The sequence below is a fragment of the Cervus canadensis genome, chromosome 23 (assembly GCF_019320065.1).
Source record: "Cervus canadensis isolate Bull #8, Minnesota chromosome 23, ASM1932006v1, whole genome shotgun sequence".
Lineage (NCBI taxonomy): Eukaryota > Metazoa > Chordata > Mammalia > Artiodactyla > Cervidae > Cervus > Cervus canadensis.
Window position 1 is genome coordinate 12,582,578 of NC_057408.1, and position 22,781 is coordinate 12,605,358.

Sequence of the window (22,781 nt, forward strand, 5' to 3'; positions counted from 1 at the left end):
ATATAGATTTCTCAAGAGGCAGGTCAAGTGGTCTGGGAGTTCCATCTTTTTAAGAATTTTCCACAGTTTGTTGTGATCCACACAGTCGAAGGTTTTGGCGTAGTCCATAAAGGAGAAGTATATGTTTTTCTGGTATTCTCTTGCTTTTTCTTTGATCCAGTGAATGTTGGCAATTTGATCTCTGGTTCCTCTGCTTTTTCTAAATCCAGCTTGGACATCTGGAAGTTCATGGTTTACATACTGTTGAAGCCTGGCTTGGAGAATTTTGAGCATTACTTTACTAGCGTGTGAGATGAGTGCAATTGTGCAGCAGTTTGAGCATTCTTTGGCATTGCCCTTCTTTGGGATTGGAATGAAAACTGACCTTTTCCAGTCCTGTGGCCACTGCTGAGTTTTCCAAATTTGCTGGCATATTGAGGGCAGCACTTTCACAGTATCATCTATTAGGATTTGAAATAGCTTGACTCGAATTCCATCACCTCCACTAGCTTTGTTCGTAGTGATGCTTCCTCAGGCCCACTTGACTTCGAATTCCAGGATGTCTGGCTCTAGATGAGTGACATATTGACTGTCAAACCAAGTGTGAGGTGCTTGGTGTTAAAATTAAATATTAATTTCAAGTTATAGAAAGAAATAGCATCAAATAGAAACAGATCGATCAAATGAATGAAATATGTGCTCTGTGACAGGGGTGGGAGGGAGGGGACCTATGTATACCTATAGCTGATTCACGTTGTAAAGCAGAAACTAACGCATTGTAAAGCAACTATGCAATTAAAAAAAAAAAGAAAACTCTTAGAAAGAAATGGACCTGAGACACGGGCCTTAAAAAAGGCTTAAAAAAGTCCAAGAAAAGTTCCCTAAAATGAAAACGTTGTATGCACGGCCCTCCCCTTACCCATTTCCATGGAAACAGCTCACTTCCGTGCAGAGCAAGCCCTGCCTGTTTGTTTGATGGATTCGTTAGAGCCTTCTGCTGCTGTCAGATAAAACTCTGTTTCTGAGACGGAGGACTGGGCATGAGGAAGAAAATAGGGGGTTGTGTGTTGAAACCACAGGGGCTGAACTAGGTGACAATCACACCTCTTAACTTTTAACACCTGCTGAGTCCCAGCTCTCAGTCTGGAACCAGGAAGCTGCAGTTTGCCAGATGTTCAGAAGCGCTGCCAGTGGAACAGCCAAATATTATTCACGATACCCAGTTACCCATCAAATATTTATGAGGGCCTATGTTTCCGACACTCTTCAGGTAAAGGGGGATGCGTTAATGTGTACATTTGAAGGTAGAAAAACAAATGAAAGCAAGTTTGAACTTCATATTGAAATTTCTTCCCTCCTATATTATGTGAAATCCATATTAGGACCATTTGAAAGTAATCAAACTTCATAAAATATTACTGTAAAAGGAATAAATATTTTAAAATGTATTTCATATGGTGTTTCAGAGAACTAGCACCCTAACACCATCTAGCCTCCTGCAGCTGTGTGAAAAAAAGCTTCCAGAACCTTCTTATTTTCCTTTTCCTTTGAAAGCACTATGTTGGAAGTAACATACATTTGTGACTTTCGTTCTGGCATTACTTGGCTATCTCTTTTTGAAGCAGCACACACCCACGTGGTAGTTGAGATTATTTCGTAGTTTGAAAAAAGAGCTGGAAAACTTGACTTTGATATTTTTTTTTAAAAAAAATCACAGCACCAATTTAAAAATAATCTTACATATTTTTAGGAGGAAACTGGAAAAATAATTTAGCACAATTCTGATAAGCTCTGAAATAGCATTTTTCAGAGTCGCTATCTCATTAATGAGTTGGTGATATGAGTTATGTCCTTGTAATAACGTGGCATTGCTGGGTAATGAGGCTCAGCTGAAATGTGAAATCTGATAACACACATTTGCACATTTTAAGGAAGCCCAGCTATTAGAAGCAGTGGTTCTGCCCGACATGAGGTCAGTTCAGCCAGCATGCATGTCTCCTTTTAAACGTGAAGCTGCAGTGACCCTGAAGCTGTTGTCTCAGGTGTCCTGATTCCTCGGAGATAAATTACAGGTAAGCATCCCTCACGGTGTGGTGCTGGCTTTTAGCCTCGGGGGTCGCCTCTGGCCTTGACAGTTACACAGGTGCCCTTAACCTTGCACCCCCTCCAGGATCCCGTGGTTGACGCCTGCAGCTCTCCAAGCTTTGTGGCACCGGGTCCCGTGGCCTCTTAGTTTCAGACTGGTCAGCCCAGGTCCACGGGCAGCGTTTCCCCGGGCGAGACTTGCCTCGACTCTCCCTTTGCTGCTGCGACTCTTCTTCTCCGTGTTGTTTGAGTTAAGCTTTTCCTGCAGCGTTCACGCTAACTCTGGCTACTCCTGGAATCAGTGACCTGCTGCCCTCTTACCTGGCTTTTCCCTGGTGTTAATTCTTGGAATGATTCTGGGACCAGCCTGTTGTAGGAGTGTTGCTGTTCTTCATGAAGGGATGTTAAACATCACACATAGAGCCAGTTAGAGCCGCCTTGGACCCTGTGTGGAGTCAGATCAACAAACAGACCCCCCCCCCAAAAAAAAAGGATACGGTTGACAAATGCTCTTCGTTCATTTCTTTTTTCTTTAAGTTTTCTTTATTATTTTTGCCTGTCCTGGCTCCCCCTTGCTGCACGTGGGCCCCCTCCAGTTGCGGTGGCGAGTGGGGGCCGCTCTCCAGCTGTGGGGCGCTGGCTCTAGCACACAGGCTCAGCAGGTGTGGTGCAAGGCCTCAGTTGCTCCGTGGCACGTGGGTTCTTCCCCATCAGGGACCGAACCTGTGTCCTCTGTATTGGCAGGTGGATTCCTAACCACTGGACCCCCAGGGAGATCCTTCTTTCATTTCTAATGGTTATTTCATTCATAATGTTTTGAGACTGGCTGAGAGTTAGGACGCATCCAGGTGTATCAACAGCTGTGTTTCCCTGTGAGGTGGACGGGATTGTAACTCTTACTCCTGGGTTTTGCCTTAGAGAAGTTTTACGTATACATGCTTCAGGTGGTGTGTGATCTTGCATAAATCTCAGATGAGTTTTTGGCCCCCCATATGCCGGTCTAAAATAGGCCACGTCTCAGAGCTGGGAAGGGAAGCTGGGGACCAGCTGCTTCCTTTGCTTCCTCCCTGGCGGTCCTTCTGGCAGGGATCCCGTCTTCGCTCTCTCTCTGGCACTAACTGGCCAGCTCTCTGCCTTGGGAGGCCCCCTGCTCTGTATCGGACCAGGATTAATGGCCGGAAGTTCCTCCCTCATCGAGGCGCATCTGCCTTCCTGCAGCTTTCACTCCTGGGGTCAAGGTTTGTCCTCCGCAGCCTCAGAATAGAAGGACTTGGTTTCTGCAAACCCACTGCCTTCCTGAGAAAGAATCTGCTCTTTTTTTTTTTAAAGCAGGGGGGAGGTTTTAAACATTTGTAAGTCTTCCTCTGATGTTCGTTTACTAACTATCCTGATAGGTACTTAAAAACAATTATTTGACTTGTTAATATGTGTAAGTGGTTTTAAATTAAAAGCATAAAGAAGGCCGTGCAGTAAGATGTGTGTGTGTGTGGTCTGTGTGTGCCTGTCCTGTTTCTCTCTCATACCTCTGTCCCTAACCATCTTATTTCTGTCCTCAGAGTCAGCCAGTGGTACCATTTTCTGGTGTCCTTTCAGAGTTTACTTTGTGATCCACAAACACATTGTTCACGTGTGTGCGCATCTACATGTCTCCTGTCCCCTTTCTGTGTAAAGAGCGGCATCACCCCGCGTGTTCTCCACTTAGTCATTTCATGTGACAGTACATCTCGGATTTTCAAATCTGTACCTAGAGGGTATCCTCATCCTTACGGTTGTTCAGAGTTCTAGCACATAGATTTTTGTCCTATTTACTTAAAAAAGAAACTGAGCAACCACCTCCCTCCCAAGTCATGCCTCTCGGGTTTGCGTGTACCGCTGGCCCAGGGCACAGTGTGTGGACATTCCCGACTCAGGACTTGGACTAATGCATGTGGTTTACACTGTCACAGAGTTTGAGACATACTGTGCTGAAGACAAAATAAAACCCCCAGGAACGCCCCCCCACCTGCACTTGTGATGCTCTCCCATCCTGTTTCTTCCATCCTGCGCTCTGCATTGACTTCAGCGGCTAAGCACACAACAGCACTCACCGCCGTAAAACTCCATCCTTTGAGCTTTGGCCTCATCGCCCATTCTGATGAAATCTTTTGGATTCTGATCCTATCTTCTGACCTTTCATCTGGCTGTGTGTATCAGCTGCAAATTAGATTAGCCTGCTGTCAGTAACCTCCTCCAGATTTTCCCAGCTCATGATGTGGCCCAGAATGGAGCTAATCATAAAGAGCCCCCTGACATAAGCCCTGGGGGCCCCCTGGACTTTTCCAGTGATTAGGCTCTGGATAGGAGCTAGCAGCCAGATGCAACTCAGCCCCACCCTTACTTTAACATCAGTTCACCCTCCCGTCATCATCTTGTCTAGAAGAATATAGAGTGTTCTTGTTGAAGGCTGGCCAGGGTCCATGTCCACTAGTAATGCAGCGTGCCCTTGAACTTTTTACCTTCTCAGAATAGGGAATAAGCGTGCATGTGTCATATATTCTTAGCAAATCTTCACTGGAGATTGTTCTTTTCTAAATGTCCAGAAAATATTTAGCAATTCACTCTAGAAATTTGGATGCATTATCATTGATTCATTCCCCCTGGAAATATGGGGGATGCCCAGCTCTTTGCTAGAGTCTAGGAGGACGGTCCTGAGCAAGGGGAGAGGGCGGCTCGTGTCTCTCTTGCCTTGGGTGGCTACCTGTGGACCATTCTTCTTGTTACTTCCCAAGATCTGTCTAGCCTCTGCTCTCCAAGAGCATCATCCTTGGCCATGATGTTGTAGTTCAGTTGCTCAGCCATATCCGACTCTTTGTGACTTCATGGACTATAGCCCACCAGGCTCCTCTGTCCTCCACTATCCCCTGGAGTTGACTCACATTCCTGTCCACTGAGTCAGTGATGCTATCTAACCATCTCACCCCTTGCTGCCCCATTCTCCTTTTGCCTTCAGTCTTTCCCGGCATTGGCCGTGATAGCTAATTTTATAAAGCCAGCAACCAAAAATGGTGAGAGGAGAAATGTAGGGTGCTGTGGGAACTTCTTGTAGGGGTGACTTACCGAGTCTCGGAGACCTGGAAGGACATGTTCAGAAAATGTGATATTTAAGCTGACACCTAAAGACAAGTAAGAAGGAGATCTGAGCAAAAATAGCAGCAAATTGGTGGTGCTGGCGGAGGGAGAAGCTGCCATCAGCCCAGTCTGTAGAATTTATAATGTGATTCATAACTTCTTTCAACGCTGGGAACTTTGCCCGTCTGTGGTTCTGTAATTTCTGAAATGACCAGCAGTTTCCCTCAGTTTCTCATGATGGATGGACACTTGGTGGAACCAGTTTGCAGAGCCCGGATGGCCTCGTTGCTACCTCCATGCCTGTGTTTCGGGATTCTGGGTCTCCTAGTTGTTTTCCAACATAGACAGACTGACTCCATGTAGTCAGGAAGTGTTACCACAAGAAGGCTTCTACTTGTAGCCCAAGAGTGGACAATTATTTTTATTAAACTCTTCAGACTTCTCTAGGAATTAGGAATAGTTACCTTGTGAGGATTCATCTGGTGGCGAATAAAGTCTTTGTGGGACCAAACCAAGAAATTATGTGCAAGTATGTGACCAAAGGGATTGGGAACATCCACAGTTCCAGTGGCAGTGATTTGGGTGCTGTCTCCGTGAGTCAGAGCTGGAATTTGGTCGCCTGCTGTGGAAGGGAAACCTCCTAAGTTGTGTGTGGTCAGGACAGCCTGGGGAGGGGAGTGGGGATGAGCCATCTGGAGCACAGGAAATCGAAGCCCAGAGGGGTTTCTGCTTGGGGCCGTTCTTTGAAGGCCTGTCCTGGAGCCTGAGTACTTCAGAGGTAGTGGCAAGGTCACCCTGTTGCAGAGATGAGCACAACCCGTGTTGGGGTCTTCAAACTAAGCCCTTGTTCTGAGGTCACACTCATTACTCTCCGAGGTCACTTGACTAATTGTAGGCAAGAACTGATGCGTTCGAACTGTGGTGCTGGAGAAGAAAGGAGATCAAACCTAAGGAAAATCCTAAGGAAAATCAACTCTGAATATTCATTTGAAGGACTGATGCTGAAGCTGAAGCTCCACTGCTTTGGCCACCTGATGCGAAGAGCCGAATCATTGGAAAAGACCCAGATGCTGGGAAAGATTGAGGAGGGGAGGAGAAGGGGGGCAACAGGGGATGAGATGGTTGGATGGTATCACTGACTCAATGGACATGAGTTTGAGCAAGCTCCTGGATCTAGGGATGGACGGGGAAGCCTGGCGTGCTGCAGTCCATGGGGTCTCAGAGTCGGACATGACTTAGCAACTGAACAACAGCAAAGCAAGTTGAACAGATGCAAATTAGAGTCAAGATACCAGCCCTGTGTCTTCAAATCCACACAACAGGCCATTTTCTCACAATAAAATCTAACAGGCAACACTGCATTTTTTAAAATTAGCTTTGCTCCTATGTGCCCTCGTCAAGTTGCTGGGAGCTCTTGGGCACTCCGACATGAGTCCCGCTTGATGAGGGTCAGATCTGGTGCCAGGGGGTTCACCTGGGGATTGTCTTCTTGGGGCTCTTGGGAGTCTCTGCCTCCTGAAACCCAAACCTTCTGCCGGTTCCTCCTGGCCAAGCTACACACTCCACAGAGCAGTCTAGACTTTATTGTGAGAGGTCAGGTATGACTACCATGAAAAATAGAGAACTTTAAGGAATTTGCTGGTGGTCCAAGTGTTAGGATTTCATGCTCTCACTGCCGAGGTCATAAGTTCAATATCTGATTGGGGAGCTCAGATCTTGCAAGCCATGTGGTGCAGCCAGAAAGAGTGTATAGAATTACTTTAAAAATATGTGTATTTTTGTTGTTTAGTTGCTCATTCACGTCTGACTCTCTGCGACCCCATGGACTGTAGCATGCCAGGCTTTCCTGTCCTTCACTGTCTTCTGGAGCTTGCTCAAATTGTGATGCCATCCAACCATCTCATCCTTGGTTGTCCCCTTCTCCTGCCTTCAGTCTTTCCCAGCATCAGGGTGTTTTCTAATGAGTCAGGTTCTTCGCATCAGGTGGCCAAAGTATTGGAGCTTTAGCACCAGTCCTTCCAGTGATAATTCAGGATTGATTTCCTTTAGGATTGACTGATTTGATCTCCCTGCAGTCCAAAGGACTCTCAAGAGTCTTCTCTAACACCACAGTTCAAAAGTATCAATTCTTCGACACTCAGCCTTCTTTTATTTGTTTTAAGTACAAATATGTATATTATATATATATATATATATATAATTTTAGACTTGGAGCTATGAGTTTTGGCTTTCAACAAAGTGCAATTGTTTATTATCATTTTTAGAACTAGAAACACAAGATAATTCTTGTCTTAGCAATCTGGAAGGAATTTAAAAATGTTTCCTGTCTTATGATTAAGTTTGGAACAAAAAGGCCATTGATAAGTGGATTGTTTGAAGACCTTTTACATGGAGTTTTACCAAGTCTTTTTGGTAAAAAGAGAATTTTTAATTAGTGGAGGAGAGTGACTGCGTGCTTGAAGTGGGACTCTTGCCAGCACCTTCGTCCCATGGATGCTGTTCACAGGCGCCCTCCTCGCCTCCCCCCATCATCACTGAATTACTGTGGATTCTCGGCATTGGAGGATTTAACATTTCCAACTGAGAGCCAGTGTAAAAACCTATCCACAAGTTTGCATTCTTGCTGAGGCGAGCATTTGAGTCATGCTAGCTGCGAGGCCCGTGGAAATAAATGCACGAGTCAGTAGGCTGTCCCTGATCTTGACCTTGCACTGCTGCTGACTCCTCAGCCTCACACTGACCCCTGGGGCCGTCTGCTCCTTCTTCTCTTCTTCAGGGATGGATTTTCCAGGTGAAAAGATGTGGAATATCGGTGACTATAAAGGAACTTAGGATGACCACTGGGAATGCCAGAAGTCACAGACATCCAGTGCTGTCGCTGAGTGAAAACGTAATGCCAGCACTTTAAGGGCATAATAGTCAAAACAGTGTTTGGTGAGAGGGGTGGAAAGGAGAGTGTCAGACAGACCTGCATCTATCAAGCCATGCAGAACTGGCTTGAAGAAGTGACAGAAATCGTATGCGTGCTCGAATGCGATTCTAGTGCAATTGTTGTCTCGTTGTCTAGTTGTCTCCTGCAACAACCGTGCTTTTCTGGAGCAGGAGATATGGTTGCAGCCAGTCTGCCCAAGTCCAGCTGTTTCCCGACTTCCCTCCCATGGTCTTGCCCTCTCCTTCTCCTGCAGGGCATCCCTGGGACCTGGTCTGGCTCCCTCTAGGGAGGTCGGCCACCCCAGCTCTACCCACTGTTTTCAGTCCCCACCAGCCTTTTGTCTCCGAGGTCCAGGGTGTCCATAATTCCCTTAAAGGTACCGAGAACCCCTGTTGACATTCTACTTCTTTTCTTGCCTCCCAAGTGCTTTCTCTGTGAATGTTTTGCAAGATTTGAAACCTTGCTATGATTCTGGCCTCATCAGCTAAAACTCCCAGATCTTCATCACACTGGCTGTGAAATCACCATCGCTGCTATGCTTCTACGTGTATAACAATTTTGTAAATGTCTCGATGCAGGAAGACCATGCTGCACTCCATAGTATTTGCTTTATTAGTCTTCACAGCTCTTAATTGATAAGCATGTAATTTGCATGCTGGTCTTTCATCTTTCAAAAGAGAGCCTGACCCTGGAACGTGTGATGACCATAATGCCTCTCTCATTTCCGGATAGCTGCGTCCCATAGTTTAACTTTTCTGCTGTGTTCTAAGCTGTAATTAGGGTAAGAATAGCAGCCCCTTCCTGCCTCCCATCCTTCTTTCCTGACTTCCCTGTCTCAGGACATTATTCAGATGCTGCTCCCTTCTTGCCCTGAATTGGCGCCCTTAGAGCAGCACCATCCCATAGAACTTTCTGTGATTATGGAAACATTCTCTCTGTTGTCCAGTACAGTAGCCACTAGGCATATGGGACTGTTGAGCCCTTAAAATGTGGCTAGTGCTGCCAAGAAACTGGATTCTAACTGACTTTAATTACATTTAAAATAGATTTTTATAGCTAGTGGCGGCCATATTAGTGCAGCCATGAGGTTTGGTTGAGAATATGAGTGTCTAACAAGAGAAAAGAAAAAGGCAACAGTGATTTATGACTTATGGCAGTAGCCTTTACTTCTTTTTCTTGTATTGAGACGTTGTCCCAAAGCACTGGAAAACCTCAGTTTAGCAAGGAGATAAATTAGATGCCCATTGTTGTGTGGAATTCTCCCTGCATGTCAATTCTCTATTGCTGTGTAACAGATTATCCCCAAATTTAGCATCTTAAAACAATAAGGATTATTAGCTCATAGTTTCTGTGCGTCAAGAGATCAAAAATGGCTTAGCTGGGTGCCTCTGACTCATGCCTTGCTGGCATATAAGATCTGTCATGACGTTGCAGTCATGATGTCAGCCAGGAGGGCTGTCATCACAGGGCTTAACTGGGGCTGGGGGACCCCCTTCCAAGAAGGTTCATTCACGTGGCTATCGGTGGGAGCCCTCCATTCCTCCCTCCAGGGACCTCTCCTCTCATCAGGCTTCTTGAGGGTCCTCACCAAATGGCAGTGTCTGGTTTCCCCTGAATGAATGATACGAGAGAGGGAGTGAGCCACAGTGCTTTTTATGACACAGTCTTCAAAGTTACACACTGTTACCTCCCCCATAGTCTTATTAGAAAGACGTGGCTAAGTCCAACCCCTTGCCAGGGAGAGAAATGAAGCCCTCCCTCTTCAAGGAATTTCAAGAATTTGTGGATCTATTTTAAAGCCACACAACATAATTTCTGAAAGTCAGTCACCTTGTGCATTCAAATTGACGCTGCTCTGGAGGGCCATCCTTTTCACTTCTTCCTATTTGTTGGATAGAAGAATGGCTGTAACCTAGTAGAAGTTAAGAAATTTAGATTGTGCAGGATCCGATGTTTCTGCAGCTTTTTCCACAACTGCTATCTTGGGACTTCTGCTTGTTTCACATGTTATGTGTTGGGCTGACATTGGTGAACAGCTACCTCGGATAGTCTTGTGGGTCGGGGCGTTTGCTGTCATCATGATCATGTGAGCTTGAGCTGGGCATGTCGTCTTGGTATTGAGTTGCTCCTGTTTTCTGTGCTCTGTTTGTTCCCATCACACATATCTTTCAGCGCTGTGTCAGCCCTGGGTTCTAGGTGTATTTCAGGTATGTGTGTGTCGAACCTCCACAGCTGACTGCTAGGCCCCGAGTAGCAGAGAAGATTGTCTTGCTCAGATTTGTGCTCCTCCTTTCTGCTAGCAAAGTGCCTGAAGATGAATCACCCGACACATCTTTTTATTGTCGAGTGCGTCACTAGGTCAAAGTGGAGAACGCGCAGGGAGAGGGAGATCAACGTTACCAGCGTTGTGAGATCAGGGAATCCCTCGAGAGTGAGTAGGGGAACAGGTTTAGGGGACAGGAATTGGGGTAGAAAGGGCAGAAAGGAGGTAAAGAGGACAGGATATAGCAAGAGTTGGAGATGATGAGACGGAGAGGTGATGGGCCGGTGCAGGAGATTTTGAAAAATATACGGAACCGGATCTTGTCTCCTAGGTGGGGCAAGAGCCAGATGGAAACGCAGAGATTAGCAGCATCTCCTGGGTAGCAGGTACTATGTGGACACTTCCCACATGTCGTTTTATTTTTTAAGGCAACTAAATTTAGTTGATGTATATATAACTTAGATACTTGAGCAGTACAAAATTATCGATTATCTCTTTTAATCTAGGGTGTTTACTGCAAGTGTTAATAATAACTAGATAATGGCTGGAACAATAAATACACTGTAGAATATGGAAGGTAAAGACATAAATTAATTTAGGTGCAGAATTATCAATTATCTCTTTTAATCTAGAGTGTTTACTGCAAGTGTTAATAGTAACTAGATAATAACTAGAACTACAAATATACTACAGAATATGGAAGGTAAAGACATAAATTAATTTAGGGGAGAACAATCAAGAGGTAAGTCCCTGGTGCCAGACTTCCTTGTCCGCATGGACAGCTGGTATGTGTGATATGTGGGGTCACAGTGGATCCCTGTGGAAGTAAGACCACTATTTCCCAACCCAGGTACCACCTTTTTGAGGTGGGAATCATTTGCCATTGTTAAGAATTGGGAATAAAATATAATAGGAAATAAAGTATAAAAGTTCACCTTCTCAAGGCAGATTCACAGGAGAAAAGGTCAATTCTCGTGTCTTGTGTTGAGTCGGACTGGAGATTTATTTTTACCAAAGGAACCACTTTGATAGATAATGTATTTAAGAGGTTTTGTGGGTGGGCATGGGAATCTGGTCATCATTTACACACAGTTTATATGAGCAGGCTACTGAGTTGTTCATGGCAAATAGATGGGGAGACAGTGGAAACAGTGACAGACTTTATTTTTGGGGGCTCCAAAATCACTGAACATGGTGACTGCAGCCATGAAATTAAAAGACGCTTACTCCTTGGAAGGAAAGTTATGACCAACCTAGACAGCATATTAAAAAGCAGAGATATTACTTTGCCAACAAAGGTCTGTCTAGTCAAAGCTATGGTTTTTCCAGTGGTCATGTATGGATGTGAGAGTTGGACTGTGAAGAAAGCTGAGCCCTGAAGAATTGATGCTTTTGAACTGTGGTGTTGGAGAAGACTCTTGAGAGTCCCTTGGACTGCAAGGAGATCCAACCAGTCCATCCTAAAGGAGATCAGTCCTGGGTGGTCATTGGAAGGACGGATGCTGAAGCTGAAACTCCAGTACTTTGGCCACCTGATGTGAAAAGCTGACTCATTAGAAAAGACCCTGATGCTGGGAAAGATTGAAGGTGGGAGGAGAAGGGGATGACAGAGGATGAGATGGTTGGATGGCATCACTGACTCAATGGACATAAGTTTGGACTCCAGGAGTTGGTGATGGACAGGGAGGCCTGGCATGCTGCGGTCCATGGGGTTGCAAAGAGTTGGACACGACTGAGTGGCTGAACTGAACTGAATTGTAAACAACTGACTTACAAAATGAGCCTTCAGAATGCCATCCATTTTATGGTTTGAGCACCTTATCTTGTTTAATGTCTCGATGAAGAATTAGAAAATTAAGTGGGAGGGAAAAATAACATGTCAAGTGCAGAGAATCATCCTTGTTACCAAATAACAATGCAGGACAGTTGATTTAACAGAATGGGAGGAACCCTCAAAGTCATGGGAAAGCCTGGGTTATCTGGCCCCACTTCTTCTCTGCCTCATACAATCCATCTCCAGATAATATCTTCATTGTCATAATCCACCTTAGTTAAATATTTGATTCTGGGAAGTCATAACTAGGGGCTAAAATGTCACGCATAGATTTTATGAAAGTAATATAATGCTTCAGAGAGTGTAGCTGCTCGGCGTGGGGCCCACTGCATCTGATAAATGAGTCATATACCTGGTCATGTGTTTCCTTGCAGAGTGGCGATGGCTGCTTATCTGTGTGCAACCTTGTTATTGAGAGGAAGCAAAGATAAGAAGTTTTACTGAATGTCTGAAACCCGTGTGTAAAAAACTATTTTTTAGAGTAGCACTCTCTTTCCTGCTCTCCTGCTCCTAAACTTCAGGGTGAAGTGAAATTTCCTGCAACCACAGCTTGTAAATAGGAAGCGCCCAATAAAGACCCTCTCCCCTTTTATCTCCCAGCTGTTGACTCCATATTACATGAGAACTCTGTTCATGTCCTCCAAATAGACACCTCTATGCCTTTGCGAGTTGGCTAAAATACAACATGTAGCTGTGTTTTTCTTGTGACAAAAGATTTCTTCATTTCAGAAATATGGAAAGTAAGGAAGTATTCCTGAGCCTGTATTTAAATTTTCTGTTCTTCCCCTTTTTGTATTTTCTGCTGCTGCTGCTAAGTCATGTCGGTCGTGTCTGACTCTGTGCGACCCCATAGACCGCAGCCCAACATGCTCCTCTGTCCCTGGGATTCTCCAGGCAAGAATACTGGAGTGGGTTGCCATTTCCTTCTCCAATGCATGAAAGTGAGAAGTGAAAGTGAAGTCGCTCAGTCATGTCCGACTCTTAGCGACCCCACGGACTGTAGCCCACCAGGCTCCTCCGTCCACGGGATTCTCCAGGCAAGAGTACTGGAGTACTGGAGTTGCCATTGCTTTCTCCGTGTATTTTCTGAAGTTTCTACAAAAATGTAGTTTCCAAACAAAAATATTTAATGTTTCAAAAGGAAAAAAATGCAAACAAGCAAAAAGAAGTTATCCGTTATCCAGAGATGATCATTCTTATCGTCACCCTTTCTAGGGCTTTGCGTGTGCCTGTATATATAGTTGATATTTATTCTCAAATGAGACTGTATTGTGAGGGCAGGCTAACTGCTAAAGCAACCTGCAGCTTTCAGTGAGAATAAGCTATGCAAGCCTGTTTGCCCCTCACTGCCTGGGAAGGGTCAGCAGGTGAAGGCGGAAGGGGCAGAGTGAGGCAGGAGAGTCGCCCCCTTCTTGGCCTTCAGAATTTTCTCCGTTGGGCAGGGGAAGAGGGACGAGATGGGAGGTGGGTGAGTGGGAGGGTCTTACGGACCTTGTCTGGAAAACGCAGCCGGCATTTCTGCCCACGTCTCATTGGCCAGAACTTAGTCACATGACCGCACCCAACTGCAAGGTGTGCTGGGAAATGTAGTCTACTTGCCAGTCTTAGTCGACAGGGGTGACAGCGTGTTCAACAACGTGCTGGTCTCTAACTCAGTTGTATAAGCCGTTTTAACTTTCTTAAAAAAAAAAAAAGTTTATTTTAAACATAACTTTGTGGGCAAAATCTGGCCCCCTCTCCATCTCCACCGTGTGTGAAACCCCGCCCTCTCTTTCCAGATCTCCTTATAATTGGTCTCCCTGCTCCTGGTCTCCATCCCCTGAAGTGACTGTCCCCCAGCAACTGAAGTCAAGTGTTGTCCTGCTCGAAACTTTCCAAAGGTGGTTGCAGTTATGCGCCCCCCACACACCCACACCGAGGCTGGCCCCGCGGCCGTCTGACCACACCTGGCTTGCTGCCCCGGCCCCCCAGCCTCTCCCCTTGGCCTTGTCCTCTGAGGCGATGGGAGCTGCCAGCATCTCTGCCTGAACCCCCCGCAGCCCATCACCTGCTGTCTTCTTCAGCTTTCAGCTCGGATGTCACCTCGCCAGCTCCCAGTCATAGATCTCCTCCCTCCCTACCTCAACGTGGTTGCTTTTTTTTTTTAAACTTTCCTGTTGTCGTCAGAGCAGTTGCCACCATCAGAAATCATCTGACTTGTTTGTTTGGATTTGCTTGTACCCCACCTCTCTGTTCGCTAGACTGTGACTTCCTTTAGGTGGGGGGAGCTTCATTTTGCTCCCATCTATATCCTGAGGTAATGAGTCCGGCACACCCTGGCTGCCTAATACATACTTGTGGGATGAATGAAGATCTTCACAGAGTGCACACATTTTTAATGACAGTACTATAGCCCACTGCATGGAATTGCCATGAATATTTAAATATCTACTTTTGTGTCTTTTACATAAATGACTTGATGACTCTTATCTAGGTTTTTGGGATTTTAGTGCACGTATCTGTTTATTTTCTTAGAATCGATTCCTAGGTGAGAATTTGTTTACTGAACTGGTGTGTGTACAAAAGTTTAATGTGTTTAGACCCTCTGGATTTGTTTCCCCATGTTTCCACACTCTCAACACTAAATGGTGGGCGGGGTGGGGTAGAGGTTTTGTCTGTCTTCATGGCTGTAGCCCTAAATCTTAGAACAATTATTCATGCTTACTGATGAATGCATCAGTTTTCATAAAAAATTCTAAGTATCCTTTAATTTAAACTTATTTTTATTCATTTATTCATAGAAATGGTCTCTGATTTTTAAAATGTATGTTTTTTGCAGAGCAGGTCTGTCCAATGTAAGAACATTCACCCAATGTTAAACTCAAGGGCACTGCCATTAGCAGGGCTCATCTTATTCCTTAGAACCCAGTCAGGGTTCCTCTGATCCCCCTATGGAGTTGGTGGAAAGTCCAGTACTCTGTCCAGGATTTCCGAAACCCCACAGGCTGTGCAACAAGGGATTTCTAACCAGAGCCCTCGTCTTCTCTGTGCCCGTGACTGACTGTATCTTGGTTTCCGTCACCCTGTCCCTTCTTTGTTGCCTCCACATCAGCCACAGGTGCATAACTAGGTGAGCTGTTCTGAGTTGGTCTTTGGGAGGAGTTACTGCTTTGCAGACCCTTCCTCCTTCTCCCCTCTCCTCACAAGTCCTCTCACCTTCCTGCTGCTACATCACACATCTGCTTCAGCCAGCATCCAGGACCGGCCTGGAGATGAAGTGCTTTCCTTTAACGGTATCCATCCTCTGTGGGTTCCAGTCAACATCCCCCCTCTGCACAGTGGTATTGGGGTTTTGCTTGCCAACACTGACATTTTGAAACTGTAATTTTTGAGAAGAGATTTTTACCATGTGAAATTGCTCTCTCAGCCCTCACACACATGTACGTTAACTTCAAAGGAGGAATTATTTATGGAATTTATGGTGTCTTGTTGCACTTGGGCATTCATCGCAGTGGTTTCATGTGTGCAACTGTGTTCCTGCTCCAGCTGGGAGATATTTCCCATCAATAGTAGAAATAATTGATCTACATGACCTAGTTTGAATTAAACTTGTGCTTAATTAACTTGGTTGCTCTAAATGTCGAGGGTTGTAGGACATCCACTTGCTTATTCAATCTTTGCAGTGTATTCTAAGGGTTGTAGGATCTCAGAGCAGGAATATTGCCTTTGGAATTTAGTCTAAGGAAGGCTCGCGCATTGCTTTGTTCCAGATCCCACCGCTAGACTGGAGAGGAATCATTGACTTTGTGTATTGACTTTGTGAAAATGATGGATCAAAAGTCAGTTTTTTAATCTATTTTTCCCCCTCTCCCACAGGGAGAGTCCCGTATTCTCAGAGTGAAGGTTGTTTCTGGAATTGATCTCGCCAAGAAGGACATCTTCGGAGCCAGGTATGTCTGCTTCGTTGTTGTTTAGGTTTATGGAGTTTAAGCAAACACTTTTTGAATTCAGGCATCCATGGGAATCACCCAGAGGGAGGGGGAGCAGCTTCTTAAAGCAGAGATTGCTGCCCGCTCTACCAGTTTCTGACTGAGTAGGCAATGCAGATATGACTAGTTCAGGGCCCACATTCTTGCAGGGATATGGACCTTGGTCTCAGCTGGGCTCGCTTGGCCTTCCCATGGGTTGATTTAATGAGGAAATTAGATGCAGATGTTTCTGTTTTTCTGCAGCAGAAAAATAAGTTTGAGAATATGTTTGTGTTCATTTTAATATATTCCTGTTGGCTTTTTTTTTTTTAAATCAACTCTAGCTGAGGGAAACAAAGGATCATTTTGTTCCTGGGAGAACTGGGTATTTTTTGACATGTGTAATTTTGGAATTAAGAGATTTGGTGATTCCTGTGTCATTTACAGAAGCACTGGCAGCCTGATCATTTGGGGGTGTTTCAGCTTTTTAATTCTGGGTGTTGCACCTGGTATTCCTGTATTTTTCAGTCAGCCCTATTGACTCTTGACAGTGTGTTGCCATAAGTTATAAGACCTGGGAGCAGAGTGAGGATTGGAGCTGCTGGAAGCTAGAATTTGTTCCAGATTTCAGAGAAGAAAGCCCTTTTGAACTTTTGACCTAAAGGTTATAGCAGAAGTTGATCTAATTTATCTTCCCTGTTTAATGGAAACGGGAAAGGTTAATTCTTAAATCCTTAAGGGCTACTAGTTGCCCACCATGTATGCCAGTGGCGCTAGAACAGATCGTTGGCCCCCTCTCAGGGCACCCTCTTCATGCTGGATACCCCTTGGGGTTGAACCATGAGGGCCATGCTGGCTGCTGGAGTCACCTTGTCGAAACCCTGGCTCATTGTCTGCACCCCCGGGACGGTGACCCGTGATGCTCGGGCCTCAGCCTGACCCTGGAGACCCTGCGTGACGAGGCTCGTTCTGTCCAGCTTGCCTCATCCTCCCATACCCCGCCGAAGCCCCTGACTGCCGTTGGTCAGACCTCTTCTAAATGCTGTCCTGTTATCAGGCCTGGTTTTTTCCTTCCAATGCTTACTTGTTTATTAGGCTGCTCTGGGTCTTAGTTGTGGCATGTGGGATCTAGTTCCCTGAATAGGGACTGAACTCGGGGCCCCCGCACTGGGAGCGTGGAGCTTAGCCACTGGATCCCCAGGGAAGAAGTCACACCTTGCCTGCTTTGAGTTTTATTTAACAAAGTAATCAGTAGGTTACTAATGACTTGCACCTGGCGAAATGACCAACAAGAAATCCAGGCATATCTCACTTTATTGCACTTCCCAGAGTACTGTTTTTTGTTTTTTGTTTTTTTTTCTTTTAAACAAATGAAAGGTTTGTGGCAACTGTGTGTTGTCAGATGATGGTTGACATTATTTTTTTTAGCAAGAACATATTTTTAAATTAAGGTATTTACACTTTTTAAAATACGAATGCTTTTGCACATCCAGCAGACTATAAATAACTAATATATGGACTATATATAGCTATTGCACATCTAATAGACTAAAAACAACTATGTGATACGTACTGGGAAGCCAGAGTTTGTGTGGCTCAGTGTATGATGATATTTGCTTTATTGTGGGGCCCTGAAACTGATGCTGGAGTATCTCCTACAAATAGATAAAATGATGCATGTCCAATATCAGGGAAATATTAAAAAGAAATCTCTCATGCCTTGGTGTGCCGAAATGACTGACTGAGGGTTAGCTTTCTGAGTTGTCTCACCAGGAAATGATGTGCTCTGGGGCGCTGCCTTCAGCCTGAGCTCCAGGTGTTGGGCGGGGAGACGCATCTCGCCTGCAGCTTCTTTCTTATTTGACTGTGATGCCCCCTGAGCAGTATACCATGCGCCTGAACTGTTTCACTTTCCTCTTACTAAACGAGACATTTACTGGAGACAGAGGCTTCTTACTTTTTAGTATCTTTCTTCTACTACTTAACACGCACCAGCATCAAGAACAGAACTGGGCCGGTTGGTTTTTCACGTTCCGTATTTGCACACTGACTAGTAGATTGTGTTTTATGTCAAAAAAAAAAAAAAAAAAATGCCTATCGTTCTCACTGACTCTGCATCAAATGTTAGGGTTTGGAAGGAAGAAACTGGATTTGGAAAATTTCAGTCACTTTTCCTTAAATTCATTTTCGTTTTGTTTTATCCAAAACTCTTCATAAAAAAAAAAAATTGAAATGGATTCAGATGATGTTTTTCAGCCTGTTCAGAAGATCTGAGGTTAAAATTGGAGCGGAATTGAGCTCCAAGTATTATAAGAGCCAAGCAGAGCTGAGCCTTGAATTGTTATCATTTCTATGAGAAGAGAAGGGATCATTTCTTGGGGACAGATTAGAGAGGAGTTACAGATAATGCCTCAGGATGTTCAGTGGAAAGAGAAATAGTGTCTTGGCTTCACGGACTGGGTTCCAGAAAATGAGTCAGAAGCTCTGAATCCGGTTCTGCCCTTCGCTGTCTTAGTTCAATGAATTCCGCACACGCCCACCTTCCTCCTTCCCTCTCCCCCTCTCTCAGGGGCCAGCTCTCTCCCAGGGGACACCGTTCTCCAAAGACCTGTTTGCCAGTGAGTGGGTGGCCCTGGGTGGGTTTGGGGGCCGAGCGGGGCCACCCCCCGCTGGCCTCTCCCGGGAGAAGGGCGCCGGCTCGCACCCTGTCATTTGCCCGGTGACCTGAAGCTTCTTCCACGTAATCTGGAGCACCTCCTTTCAAGTCATCTCCGTCACGGTGCATTAGCGGAAAGCAGGGAGCGAGGAGAGCAGTTTCCTGGGGTCGGAAAGAACCCCGGGGTGACTCTGGTCCACCGGGAGAGTCATGTGTCCTAAGCCGGGTGGGGGGCAGCCGTGAGCATGGCCGACGCTGTAGTGCCTTCTCTGCTGTCCCCCGGAGTGAGACCCTTTTCTCTGAACCACACCCCGGCAGGCCCCCTTTCCCCAGCCCCTGTCACTGAATGTCCCCTTCACCTCTGCACCTCACAGCGGCGGTCCCCAATGTTTTTAACATCAGGGACCAGTATTGTGGAAGAGTTTTTCCATGGATAGGGGGAAGGGATGAGGGGGATGGTTTGGGGGATGATTCAAGTGCATTGCATTTATTGTACACTTTATTATTATTATTATTACATCAGCCCATCTCAGATCATCAGGCATTAGACACGGAAGGTTGGGGACCTCTTCTTACACGACCCCAGGTCTCCCTTCACAGAAGAAGGGCTGGGTAGGAGCTGGGAACCCTGATGGGTGGAGGAGGAAGCACAGTTTTCATAAATGGCATTGTCGGAAACTTGGACGTGATAGAAATGATACAGGATTGGACCTGTTGGGATTTGGGTTTACGGTCTGGAGTCACAGGAGGCTGTCTGGGTCACTTGGCCTGAGGATGGGGGTGGGGGGTCACGGTGGGTGGGGGGAGGGGCAGGTGCACTGGTCGTAGTAGGTGATGCTGTTGGGGGTGACCAGTGCCTTGGCGGGGGCGGGGGCTCCCAGCCCCTTGGAGGCTGCTTGAGGCTGCAGCCCTGAGGACCAGTGTCCGGACCTGCCTCCGGGCTTGGGTGGCCGACGCAGCTGCACCTGAAATCCTCCCAGTCCAGTGCCGAGGACACCGGGTCACTTTGCAGCTTCCGTCCAGCAAAGTCTCACTTTATTCAAAGGGCCTTTGTTGGAAGATGATATCTGAGTTCTTGCTCTCCTGGGACTTCTGAGTCGTTGATGTGTGTGGAAAACGGCTGTAGTAGAGAAAGATGTCTTCTTTTGGACCCAGCCTTCAGGGGAAGAAGGGCAGACCTATCATCTGTCATCTAAACAGGGACACCCTTGTGTGGAACAAGTGCTGAATCAGATGGGATGTCAGGACCTGGAGTCCAGATGGAGACAGTGGTCACCCAAGGCAGAGACACCTGTCTCTATGGTCCGTACTATGATAAACATGCCATGTGAGCTTTTTGAAAGGCTTTTTTTTTTTTAAGCGTGAGCAAAAGAAAATCAGGCTCTTTCCAAAAGTAGGCCATGTGTAAAATGCCAGTGACACATCAAAAGGGAAGTAAAACCATGTTGAAAACACTGCATCCAGAGGGTTCCCACTTCTGTTTTGGAGATGGGCAGTCTTCGTGGGACCTAGCACGGTGTTTCAGGGTCAAGGAGACACTGCCCTCCAGGAGTGTCTGGACGCCGTGCCGCTGGACGGATTGCTGCTACTTGCTTCCTCGAGTGACCCGCTGACCTCCACACCTCTCGCCCCCCAGCCTGCTGCAGAGCGTTTTGAGCTGAGGCACAGACCTAGACAGGTAGCCCTTCCTGTGTGGTTTGATCCGCCCCCACCTGTGCACTGAAAACCCAGTTTACTGCTAAGGTGGTGGTTTCCCGTCCCTGGGTAACACCATGTGCCAAGCCCTTACCGGTCAGCTTGCCGCCCACCTGGGCCACCGCCCACCCACCCCCCTGGCTCCCACCCTCACCTGCCAGGCACCTAGCTGGTCGTCACGTCCTCTGATCCCCCCGAGTCCCCTAGCAGGTCACATCCTTCCATAGGCCCTGCGGCCTGGAAGGACTACTGTGTGCATTACTCTGTCATTTTATAACTGATTCTTTCTCCCAAACTCCATTTTTAACTTCTGATAGCGAGGGTTTATTTTTACTTATTTTTGACTCCCCCCACCTTACATGGTACCAGCACATCGTGGCTTCTCAAGAAGGAGTGAATGATGACCTCCTCTCTCCCCTCCCCTCCTTTTCCTGACCCTTCATTGAAAGCCCACAGTCCTCTGAATGCCCAAAATGTGCTGCTTCTTGCCTTGGAGGGTGCTTCCCCTCAGCCTGGGGTCTGCTCACATCCTTCCTGGCCACTCTCCCATCTCTCCAGCTCCGGTTCAGGTGGCAACACCTCTGCTGGGCTCCCCAGCCCAAGGGGAGGAAATGACTCTTGTCCCCAGGCCATCCTGGCTCTGCCAGTCCCCCCACCCCGCCCCGGCCATCCCTCATCTCAGCACAGAGGCTGTAGCTCTTATTCTTGTGAATAAGCCCAGAGATCGGGCACAGGGCAGTTGGCTTGGCTTGGCTTCAGTAGTAGAGTCTGATGATGGTAGCGCTGGTGCAGGGTGGCCAGCCTGGAGGAAGGGTCCCTTTCTTCTCATTCTCGGAGGTGCCATCAGCTCATTTTGTTCATCTTCACGAAGGGTCTGTATAGACCAGTGGAGGGAGCCTGCCTGGACTCTGAAGAGTGAGGCGGGGGAGCACAGAGGCCGGTGTCGGAAGACCATCTCGGGGGCTGGCGGGGTGGCAGGCGGAGGGTCTCCATTAGATGCTGATGTCTTGCAGAATCACCGCGGCCAAGCCCACAGAAGGGAGCACACTTCCTCGTGGCAGTGGATCTAGAAAGCTCTATGTGGGGGGCGTGAGGCTGAGCTGGGGCTGCGATGGAAGGTCAAGACCCTGACCTTGACCCTCATTATTAGGGTCAGGATGGGGCAAAGGGCATGAGTCATGGGTTGGGGAGCATGTGGCCGTCTGTCCAGACAGGAAAAGTGGGACCAGTGAGCTGGGCTCTTCACCAGCAGTGAGAGGTGGGACAACTCTGACTTCCTGGGAAGCCTTTTAGGCATTCTCCCATCCAAGTACTAACCAGGCCCCATCCTGCTTAGCTTCTGAGACCAGGCTGGATTGGGCGTGTTCAGGGTGGTACGGCCGTAGACTTAGGCACTTTGTGATGTGGTGTTTGGCCACAGTGATGTGTGCAGTTGAGGGTCCATGCTTTCCTAAAATGGGGTACGAGGAAGGTGGGGAGTGAGTCACGATAGCCTTTGTTTACTGATTGTGTCCTATGTGCCAGGCATGACCTGACCTATTTACACAGAGCTGGCTGGATTCTCCCCAAAGCCCTTATGCTGCAGGCCCTATTGTTCTTTCCAGTTTGCAGATAAGGAAAATGAGGCAAAAAAGATAAGCTGCAAAGTCTATGTACTACCAGTATGTTTGAGTGCTCTGAGCTGTGCGTCTGGGCTCTAAACGTACGTTTTTCACAGACTGTTTGGAGTGCTCCTGGAGTTGGCTGGCCCAGTGCATGCAGTGTGATGTGAAGTCATCAGAATCTGCCTAAAGTTTACAAAGAGGGGATAACTGTCTCCATCTTTTGGGTGAGGAAATCGGGGTTCAGAGGCATTGTCATCAGCCCAAGATAAAACCACTCTAGTGAGTGGTTGGGACCAGTTGAGTCCAGATTTATCTGATTTCAGAGCTCTTTCCCATGGTAGGGTAATAGTCATCTTGAGAGACCAAGGTTCAGATTATTAGATGGGCCATTGGATTAGATAACTGTTAGGTGTGATGACCAGGCAGTTTTTAAAAAGCATATTTAAAGAACTAGCCAGTGTGTGTGGTGGCAGCTAACCAAGTTCCTAGAATTGTGAGTGAATATCATCAAGTATTAGGGGGCTTCCCGGGTGGCACAGTGGTAGAGAATCCGTCTGCTGGTACAGGAGACACAGGGTCGATTCCTGGGTCGGGAAGATCCCCGGGAGGAGGAAATGGCAACTGACTCCAGTATTCTTGCCTGGAGAATCCCATGGACAGAAGAGTCTGGTGGGTTAC

The 22,781-nt window shown here is 46.7% G+C and overlaps 1 protein-coding gene across 5 annotated transcripts in view; it reads left to right on the top strand.

The window, feature by feature from the left end:
• The window catches only part of NEDD4L (NEDD4 like E3 ubiquitin protein ligase), a 365,448-nt gene that overhangs the window by 96,829 nt on the left and 245,838 nt on the right, over positions 1-22,781 (top strand). For 4 of the 5 annotated variants that reach the window (XM_043444297.1, XM_043444298.1, XM_043444296.1 and 1 more), the window contains exon 2: positions 16,057-16,130. Coding sequence is in view for 2 of the 5 variants with exons in the window: in XM_043444296.1 (XP_043300231.1) it covers positions 16,057-16,130 (74 nt within the window). In the remaining 3 variants the exon portion in view is untranslated. Of the gene's footprint in view, positions 1-2,032; positions 2,052-16,056; positions 16,131-22,781 lie in introns of those variants that run through there. The other variant, XM_043444300.1, reaches the window with a different exon arrangement.